General features: G+C 39.4%; 1 protein-coding gene across 5 annotated transcripts in view; it reads right to left on the bottom strand.

Moving 5' to 3' along the window:
* Positions 1-4,194: 4,194 nt before the first annotated feature.
* PRSS35 (serine protease 35) overlaps positions 4,195-10,704 on the bottom strand; it is a 38,563-nt gene continuing 32,053 nt past the window's right edge. For 3 of the 5 annotated variants that reach the window (XM_031057120.1, XM_031057119.1, XM_005421163.3), the window contains one exon: positions 4,195-6,868. In XM_031057120.1, the coding sequence (XP_030912980.1) occupies positions 5,611-6,852 (1,242 nt within the window). In that variant the 5' untranslated portion in view covers positions 6,853-6,868 and the 3' untranslated portion in view covers positions 4,195-5,610. Of the gene's footprint in view, positions 6,869-10,029; positions 10,258-10,498; positions 10,523-10,704 lie in introns of those variants that run through there. The other 2 variants (XM_031057122.1, XM_031057123.1) reach the window with 2 other exon arrangements.

Genomic DNA, 10,704 nt, shown 5'->3' with positions numbered 1-10,704 from the left:
TATGGGAACATTTTAGGGCTGAATAGACATTTGGATAAGATTCCAGTTCAAGCCCCCCAAAGCCCAAGGGAGTGTGTGATCCATAACATATGTTGGAATGTATCTTCCATCAAAGAAACCACATCCGTGCCAGTGGCTTGGGAATGGCCTGCAGGGGACACAGCTCTCACCCCTGGGTCTCCGTTTGTGTTCCCTGAATGGAGGCTGAGAGACATTTCTCAGGCACCAAGGCACTTGCCCAGATCATGGCAAAAAGTAGATTTCGGCAATGAAAAGATTTAGCTCCTATTAGCAGCCCCAAAAGGACTTTTTTTCCAGGTCAAAAAGCTTTCAATCCTATTTATTTCCCTGTGGCGCTTACTTCTCCCCATATAAGAGCTAGTGGGTAAGCCCTTGCCAGACCCCTGGTAAATATTGCTTATATTAGACACATTGTTAATTACAGATGCAATAATTTCTTAACTTTCCATTAAATATTTCCAGCAGCTATTGACCTTGCCAAAAATCTCTCCTTTCACCCTCAGAGATAAAATCAGCCCAAGTTTCAAGGGCACAGAGTTAAGATAATTCTAAGAACCAAGATGATAATATTTTACATACTTCTAATTTGGCCTTGTTCAACAGCTCTCCAAGGCAGAAAGTGCAACTATAGCAAATAGCAGAAACAGAACTAATTACTTATTTTAGAATTAATAACTTGCGGCATAGACTATGAGTCATTTCCTTGCTGAACTAAATTTTTTTACTCATCAAATTTGCTCATGGAGTAATTATCTTGAAGACAGGGAGGTTTTTTTTCCCCAGAACAAGTTTAAAGAGACATTAATATCTTGTAAGACCAAGTCCCAGATGATTCACTGAAAAATCATTACAGGCACTTAGAGAATGAAGTTTGTGTAACACAACCATGGCTAACAAACTACATCATGACAGAGGAAAAGAAAAACAACAGAAAATATTTATTGACAGAATAAGTGCATCATATAATATCTTAACAGAGCAAAGGTTTGCATTTATTTTCTCAAACGGCTTGTCATTTTGCACAGTTAAAAATATTCTAAAGTTTTCTGTCAGTCTTAAAAAAGCAAAGAACCTGAAAGAGTCCTCAAAGCTACTTCTGGATGTTTTTAATCTAAATGCTCTGACACTTGGAGCAAAAGACTGGTGCAAAGGGGACCAAAATATACTTCCAAATCCTTTGGGATTAGAGTGAAATTTTAAGCTTTCAATTTAATAACATTCTTTTTTTGCCCCAGTCATTCTTTAATCCAGGAATTTATAGATGGAACTATCTGCAATAATCTGTGCTTTAAAATTGGAAGCAGTTGATTAAATTTCTATGGATGCCAAACACAAACAGAAGACACTTGAAAAAAATCTATTGCCTAGAATTTCTAGATGCATGCAAAAAAATGGAGCCAACATTTAAATGTCTTAAGTCTGAGATTTTTTGCTTATTTTTTTTTTTCCCAATGGAAAACAGCCTTTACAGGAATCCTAAAAAAAAAAATGGCCAGGTTTGGGAAACTCCCTTTGCTCACTACATTCTTGGTGATCCAGTGTACTGGGAGGTTCATACTGCTAAGCCTTTTGGTCAGAACACAGATTGCTGCTTTCCAAGGACCCTGAATTAACAGAAGCATAATCCCTGCAAATTCAGGCATGGATTGTAGGTCAGGATTAAACCCCTGCCTGCTAGCAGGCCCTGCCACAGCCTGAGTCCTCTCACAGCCCTTTCCTTGTTGCTGTTGGCTGGAAAGAAAAGCCTCATCTTTAACAGTGAAAAATTGTCATGAAACTTGTGAATTTCACATCTTAATTAATATTATGAAGTGTCTACCATCTGCCTACTCTTTCTCACAATAGATGCCTCTGCTACCTTGCAGCCATTTCATCTGTTACTTTGCACACTTTCTTTATCCCTTGCATACCATCTCCATCTTCCTGCCCTTTCATACCATCTACTCCTTCTTTCTTTCTCTTTTATTTGCTATTTGCTGCCAGGTCATCCCTTATCAGCAGAATAGAAAGAACTCCCCAGCTGCTTCTCTCCTCCACATGTGGATGAGGTCTTTTTTTATTTAAGCCATATTCATGCTGATTCATACTCCATATAGACACATAAATCTGCAAAATTAAGATGGCAAATCTTAAGAAGTCAAGGAGTTTCTTTAAGCAATTATTAAAACATTGGGTACTCTATACCTCATATACCCTACATAATGTTGTGCTTTTTTTTTGTTAATACGAACTTTGACTTAATTTTTCACACTGCAGATAACTTTGACTTAATTTTTCACCCCTTGACTTCCACTGTGTGTCTCAGAGCCTCAGATTAAACACATGCACAAATACGTTGTAGAAGCTGGTCTGGGTGTGTTAATGGCTTGCATATGAGGTTTACCTTTGGCCCTGAAAAAAACTTGTTGACTTTATAAATTCCAGTAGCCCTCTAGGAGAAAAGAGATTTGACTGAAATTGTTTTTTCCTAAAGCCAGGAATACAGTCAAATAAAAACATATACTATACAAACACTTATGGAAAAGAATTGGTAGTGATGAAAAACAAATTATGTACAGCCTGGTAACTGAGAGAGGAAAAATCCTTTAGGAAAACATCAGAAGGGCTGGAAATGCAGCCTTGCTGCTGGTGTCCTAGACAACAGCAAGATGTTATCTACTGGGATCATATTTTCCTCCTCATATTTTCTCATTGGTAACTGGATAGTAACTGCAAGTTTTTAAGAAAATCTGAGATGGCTCAACAATTTTTGTCCCATTTGCAGTGGTGGGTACCAAAATGTCTATGCAGGACATTGACTTCCTGGGATTGTGTGTAAGTACTTGATTCATGAACTGAAGTCCCTGTAGTAGGTAGTCACAATGCCTACATAAAGCATGGATTTCTCTATTGACCAAGTGGAAGACCAAAATGTTACCCACCATGCTGAGACAACAGGAAAAGCATTTTGTCTGTGTCTTCTTCTACATGTATTCCCTGGCCTGAAGGTGCTGACAACACCAAAACTCAGTCAAAACAATCATGGTCTCCAAGCCTGTGTATTTACATGTGTTTGTGCATGGGCGCTGAGACACAGAGGTTTGTTTGTTTGGTTGTTTGTTTGAAATGAATTTTTATGTTGTTCTGGCCAACCTCTTTAATCTTTTAGTACTACAGAATGAGCATCTAGTACTTATTCTCTGAAAAGAAAGAGTTTTTATCAACCTGCTGTGGAAACCTCAGGTTGCAGTTGAGATATTTACAACAGATGATTATTATAACAAGACCATTTGGAAGCTGACATCAAACATTTTTCATTCTTGCCTTGCTCCCAATTCCCAAAGTGATAAAGATATAGATTTTATTTCTTCTGAGGAGGAGCACACCTAAATAAGACTCAATAAAACAAGGAATTTACTAAGCCCCCTTATCTTGATCAGTTTTGGACCCAAATCAACAATGACAATAATTGTAAAAAAATCCATGAACTTGGGTTGTCTTGTATTAGATTAATGATGTGGTACCTTATTTGTCACAGTAACTATGGAAAAAGGCACTTAACAAAAACATTGCAGGCCTGACTAAAGGATACTATAAATCTGTTGCGTAGGGCAAGAATATTAAATACTGGACTGAGGTGATTTAAAATTACTGTCAGCAAAGCCACATATGTTAATAGAGATGTTAACAACAATAAAAAATAATTAATCCTAAAATCTTAGAGATTTATTTCTAAACTTTAAAAATTATTATTAGTTTTCTGCAAACAATCACACAAAATAAAATTAAAACATAATAAAGGAAGAAAAGCTGAGTGTTCCCTGGAAAGATTGGCATTGAAAGGAATAGTTTCCTTTAAAGTGAGATGTCTTCCAATGAATGGAATATTGTTAGGGTTATGATATGGAAGCAAGTCTTAAATTTTTATGCTTTGGCAATAATAGGACAAAGTTGCCTGCACATTCAGTGTGTCAGGTTATATACTTTCAACCATATACCAAAAAAATAGGGTCATTTAAAATCATGTTATTTCATCAAAAGCATCTTTTAAAGATTAAAAAAAAATTATTTTAAAATCTTGTATTTTTTTTTCTCCTGCACAGGAAGAAAATGTATTTTGGTCAGCATAAATTTATGGTAAAAAAATTAAATAATACAGTAGTGAGTACTCTGAAAGTATTGAAGCCCAAAGGATATGATCAGAAAGGCACAGTATCTTTTTATATTATTAGATTAATGTAGCACCATAAGAATTCTGTGTACTTCAAAATCTTGACATAAAATAAAAGATATAGACTTATATAACAATCAACAACAGTTTTTAAGAAGGTGGTTTGTGTTTAAAGGTGTATAAAAGTCAAGCTCAGTTCGTGTCTTCATTAAATACATGGTTCTGCAAACATATTGAACCAAATTATTTGCTAACTACTGCTGCTATCTAACAAGATACCTTTTATAAAGCACAGGATAGTTCTACCATTCAGAAGGTGCTATAATTTAGTTGGGAGAAATTTTTAGTTAACCCTGTGAATCATGTTGAGGTGGCGTCTGAATATAACATGATTAAAACCACACACTTTGCAAAACTGTATAAAGCCAAACTAAAATATCGATTTCCAACTCCCAGTCTAATACATACTATCCTATCTATGAAGCTGAACTTCTATAAAAGTAATTTATAAAAACTGAAGAAATGTTTAGCACCCAGAAAATATATCACCTGTGAAGCTCCAAATGATTGTCAAGTAGCCACTTCAGGAGTCAGTGACTTCTCCCAGTGGTAAAGCTAAACATTTGACTAGAAACTAAACCTACAGCTCTCCAAATATTAATTGGAAGGCAAATGCATGTGTTTAAGATTTCTATAGCTTCTCTAAGAACATTTAAAGGCATTAAATATGTCTAAATGTGTCTTCTTCTTCCAAACATGGAAATTTTTTTGTTAGTTTCTCTTTCGCTGTTTTTACTGAGCAATGGAGTGAATTTTTCTTTAAGGTGTAACCCTCAGCTACATAAATTTGGAATTTCCATGGGAGTGTTCCTGCAGCAACCAGAAGAGGAAGTTTTCCAAACTAACCATCATCAACTATAGTGCTGCTTCTCAACATGGACCTGTGGTCTTTAGAGAATGCCAGAATAATGTCTTCTTCTCATGCACTTCATTCTGCACATACAGGGACATGCTATATGCACAACTTGCATTTGAAGAATTGGAACAGAACCCTGAGAAAAGTAAATTCATTGGAAAAAAATAGATATTTTTAATAACACCAGTTTGAGATATTTCAACACTTCCTCTGGGGAAAAAAATGACAAACAGGTGCTGCCATTTTTTTCCTCACGAATGACTTGAATATATCACAATTGCAAACATAAATATAGTTTAGGATTTTAAGTGTGTATCTAGGTTGATTACAATTAGAAATATTTTGTCTGACAATTCTACCCCTTCCCTAGAAATTCAGCATTCCTTAAGTCACCATAGCACTACTTGTGAGCTTTGAGTTCAAGAACGTTCTGGCGCGGAGTGATGTTCTTCCAGTCACTGTTGCGGCCGCCTTTCACTCTATGGCAGTGAGGGTGCTAAGCAGAACTGAGGCTCAGCTCTCTTCAGCCTCGTGTGCAATTCTCATCATTCCCATGTATCCAGAAGCAAATCTGGGCATATTTGAGAGGAGTAATTCGTACTGCTACATTGTAATCCTGCTGTTCGCCATTGATGTCCACCCACTGATGGCCCGAGTAAACAGCAATGATCTTGCGTTTCCACTTCTTTTTGTTTGGCTCCTTCAGACGGAGATAGATGCCAGATCCTGTGGAGCCAGGCTCAGCATCACAGTACTGATAAAACAGGTCATTGGACTCATCAGAAATGCTACAAAATCTATAGACCAGCTGCCCAGATCGATCATTGTCAAAACCTGAGAAGTGGATCATGCTCCCAGGCATCATTTTGATTGTTGGGCTGATTCCCAGCTCCATGTACTTCCTTTTGTGGGGACGCTTGAGCTCAAGAACAGCATAATCATAATCCAGGGCAATATCCCCAGAGACACCCTTAAACCAGCCTTTTGGGATGTGTGTGCTCTTCACCCGGGTCCACTGGAAGGAGGGCATGCCATCTGAGGTCCCTTGCTTCCTCCCAGATCCCCTCTGCTTTCTCCCATCGCCTTTGGATGGTCGCCTTAATTCTGTGGCGGCTTTAGGATCCTCTTTGGCCGCAGAAATTTCTCTCCTACTTCTTTTAGCACCTTTGCGTTTCCTGCCGTTGCCTCTGGATTTCGTCTTCATCAGGCCCACCCTCAATCTTTTGCTGCCCTTGACATAATCCTTGCCATTGTGCAGGCAGTGGGCTGCTGTGAGCACGTGCTTGGGGGAAACGAGAATGCCGCTGCAGCCCGTGGAGATCTTCACAGCTGTGTTGAATGGAAAGTTGGTCATAAACCTCTTGTCATAGATGCTGAACCTGCTGTCTGTCCCATATATCTGCCTCTTCTTCCTCAAAGGCCTCTGTGTGGTTGTGTTTGCAGCTGGGTCAGGCACTGCTCCGAGGACATTCACTTCAGTCAGGGTCCGTGTGCCATTTTCAAAAACAGTCTCATAGGATAAGAGGCTCTTCAAGTCAGACAAACTTGGCACTGGCAGTTTTCTTTGACATTCAATTCCACATACACTGTTCAGCTCTAATTGGGTTTTTGCTTCAAATTTAGGGCTGTCAAGGGAGAAAGTTCTTTCTCTCACAATCTGGGGAATCTTCTTTAAGTGCCAAGTAAAATCTTGTTCAGTTTCTGTTCCATTACTGAGACTCAATATAGGTATGAAAATTATGAGTAGCAGTAACATGTGCTCCATTTTATTTTATTTTTTTCTAAAACAAGAAAGAGAGATTTGAAAATACACTTTGGAAATACATACAGTTATCTTAATATCTTCTAAGTATAATCATGCAATTTTAGAACTGACATCAGTGGAACAGAATTCTACAATCTGCTCAAAATAGAAATGCCTCAGATATTCCCTGTTTTGCCTCTGACTCTTCCAATCGTTTCTAGCAAGATGGATGCAGATCATTCAGCCAGCATCCACACTGAGCTACCTACTGGAAGATGAAACCACCTGACTTTTACCTGTTTTTCCCTCAGTAGACAGCAGTCTGAGTCATTCCACTTGGTAGAACATCCTGGTTTTATTAACTCTAAGGTAGAGCATCCTGATTTTAATTATTCCAAAGGTATGCACTTACATATTACATTTCTGCTTACAGTAGAAGGTAGAACACGCTTGGAAACACTCAGTGCATTCAAAAGTTGGGATCCAAGCAGAGATGGATAGACGGACTACATTCATGAGACTTAGGAACCTTTGGGAAAACAGAATAATTGTGCTCTTTCATGTAATGGCCAAAACGTGGCTTTAGCTGACTTAAAAGTCAGCAGCGGTTCTCCACTACCCACTCAGAGGAGAGGTATGAATCTGCCCGTATGAGGAAGGGCACTTTGCTAACTGCTATCCCAAGGAACCAAGGTCTTCTAAGACAGACAGACAAATGAGGAAAGCAGAATGTTGCTGGTGTAGAGGAGTCTCCTGGTTATATTACATGCAGCAAAGCTCAGCTGAGTAGGAGGGACAAGTCTGGTTACTCATTGCATGAGTAACTTTTTCAGGATCCCACAAAGGCTGTAGGAACTGTGCTGTTGGTGCCCTATGGTCACGTGTGGAATGCTCTGCCTAGATGGGGTGATGCACCATACCAGCAGTGAATATTTTAAATGGGAAAGACAAAAAGCAGTACTATTCCCATCTCTAGTTGGGAACATGCAGGAAAAATGTAACATTGTTAGAAGTCTGAGGCAGAGCCAGAAACTGAACCCAGAATCCTAGATTCTGAACTCAAAACATTACTGAAAAGACCACTTTTCTCTTTTGGCAGCATTGATGTCAGTGGCATTATCCAACTACTGGCAGCTGCCACGGGGAAACCTGTGCTCAGTTCCAGCATCCTTCATTCCAATTACATGGAAACCTCAGCAGTGAAGAATGAAAGGGTCTATGATTAAACTTTAAAAGCCAAGCAATTCAAGGATTTGTATGTGGTTAAGCTCTCTGGTTTATATTGCAATGGCAGTGTAGGCCAGGGCAAACACAACCACTTTCCTTAATTTTAGTTTAGAATAGTAGAAGTGGTGCTCTCCAGTGAAACAGCCAGTATATGGAAAAAGAAGTGGGGAACATTGCTTTCAAAGCTGTGTAATGGACCAGTGACTCCTATGATTTTTGAGGCATCTTTACTCTATAGACATATTTGTTGTCTATTATAAGTATTTATTTTTTTTGTTAAGTCAGCACTACAGTTCAACCACAGCTTGTTGCTTCTGATGCCAAGAAGAGGCTGCATTTGCTTTAGCATAGTTTTAACATTTTCACTTTTGCCAGAATGGGACACCAACTTTGAGCTGGAGTCCACTTACTAGGATATATATACACCACATTTTACAATACAAGGAAACCCTCTCTGGCTTTAAAGTAGCTAACTCAGGTTGTGGAGAAGATGTGGGGACTTTCCAAAGACATCTGGAGATTACAGTGACTCACAGGTCTGAGCTCTGGGGTGTATGTGGTCATATGAAAATATATCTGAAAGTTTTGAAAGCAGGGCTGGGGAACCATTCCAGACAAAAGATTTTGTAGAGGGATACCAGTTGTTCACACCAGTGTCGCTTAATGGTATAGCAGAAATGTGCACATTTAAACATTAACTTTGATATACAAAGTTACCTTCAAAGTGTTGGTTCAGTTATTGCTGAACAAGACAGTTCTAATATCAGGCTTGAGAATTATTTTTTTCTATTTTTCCCGAGAATACTCCTCCCCTTTTCAGCTTTTCATAAGGGTCCAGATATTTGATATTCCTCTGTAGCTGAACTTTGTGAGCCCTAAGGAAAGTTCAGTCACTAACTGCTTGTTCACATAGAAAGTCTGGGTTGATGTCTTCCCAGATGATCTCATAACTAGGTTTATAGAGAAGTCAATTTTTTTCTCTCTGCTTTATAGAGAGACTTTCTGCAAGCAAATGGGTGGAGTACTATGGCTCCCTTCTGCCACTCTTTAGAAAGAAACAAAAAGTCAGAGCACAGAACCTTCCATAGATGCCTTGGAGCCCTCAATTTGAAACACGACACTCAAGTGCTCACTACTTACAAAGGCAGTCTAGGAAGCCAAGATTTTCTTCATTTATAATGAACCACTTGTCACTGTGAATGAACTAACTACACTTCAGGATAACTGGAAGAAGTTCAAGGAACTTGATAAACACAGTAATTCTCATTACAGACCAGAGCAGTGGTTCTGCACGGCAGCTTTGTCATTTCCAGCCATGCATTTAAGATCTCTTTACTAACCCCATCTCTGCTGTTAGAGGAGGACAGCTCCAAGCACGGGCAATGTCAGCAACTGCCATGGCACAGCACAGGCTGCTGGCAAAAGGGAAACACAGGGCTCCTCTTGCCACATGATGAGGATGGAAATGTGTGGATTGGTGCAAAGATAACTTTGCAAGGGGGGAGAAAGGGAGAGAGAATACAACCGCCAGGGGAAGGAGGATTGTCCTGAGAAGGCTTCAAGCTGATTACAAGAAAAAAAACCTCAATTACCTGTTCTCCACTCTTCCTCCACACCCCAATATGCTCTGGCCTCTCCTTTACTTCACTACTTTCCCATACAGATTTTGGGTTGCCTTACAGTAATTGGAATTCTTGAGTCAGCTCTTTAAGGTATGGTGAATTACTTGAGAGAAGACAAGATGGAAACCAGAAAGAGAGAGATCCCCAGCTATATGAAAATGCTGAAATTCTTCCTGCAGTTTCCAAACTCAGCTGATAACTTTGGTGGCATTCCAGCTGCCAGGCGTATCCATACAAGTAAAACTATTTTTAGCTCTTGTCATTTCTTGCTTCCAACATTAAACCTCTCTGCATCCACAGAAAAAATCTACCTAATTTTTGAGGATATCCTTCAAATATTTCATCCTACCTTACTCCAGCTGAATACATGTCAGATGCTCAGGAAAAGGCTTATAGTCATGCCAAACTAGAGCTGGTTTCTCTTCAGGCTATCAGGGAAGAAATTTACATGCCAGTGTAGCTCAGACAGAAGAAAAATTCAGTCCAGCTTCCCGACAGTGTTTTATCTTGGTCTGCTCAGTGCAGCCTCTACTGTGCAGTTTCCTTCTTCTTGTAGGAAAGGCGACACATTTCAAACTCAGCTTACACAATTTTAAATCCAATTTTTAGGCCCTAAAATAACAGAGGCTGCTGTAGTAAACATCTCCTTTAACTGCTTTTGGCTTATTCTTGAAATTATCTGAAAGCTGGAATTCATTGTTCTACTCTGACAAAGCAAAACAGAGAACAAATTTTTGATATCTCACACTCCCGGGAAGAAACTATTATCTTAATGTTATCCACCACTGCTCCCCCTGCCCTCCTCCAGGTGCACTCACTCTGTACAGCGGTGTATGGATGTTGTCCTCCTCTCTGTTTTGCGAAAAAAAAGCCCCCACTGCGGCTCCTGTCTCTTGCAAAAGTTTATGCAGCTTCAGTACTCATCGGAAGAACTAATTTTACACGGCGGGCGTGACAGCTCATTTCTGAAATCCCACGGGCGGGGAAAATAAAGGACCGCGAGTGAGCGGCGCAGTGACCGCCG

Source organism: Geospiza fortis, unplaced genomic scaffold (assembly GCF_000277835.1).
Source record: "Geospiza fortis unplaced genomic scaffold, GeoFor_1.0 scaffold190, whole genome shotgun sequence".
Taxonomy (NCBI): Eukaryota; Metazoa; Chordata; class Aves; order Passeriformes; family Thraupidae; genus Geospiza; species Geospiza fortis.
Note: the sequence above shows the minus strand (reverse complement) of the source record. Positions and strands in the feature narration are given on the sequence as shown.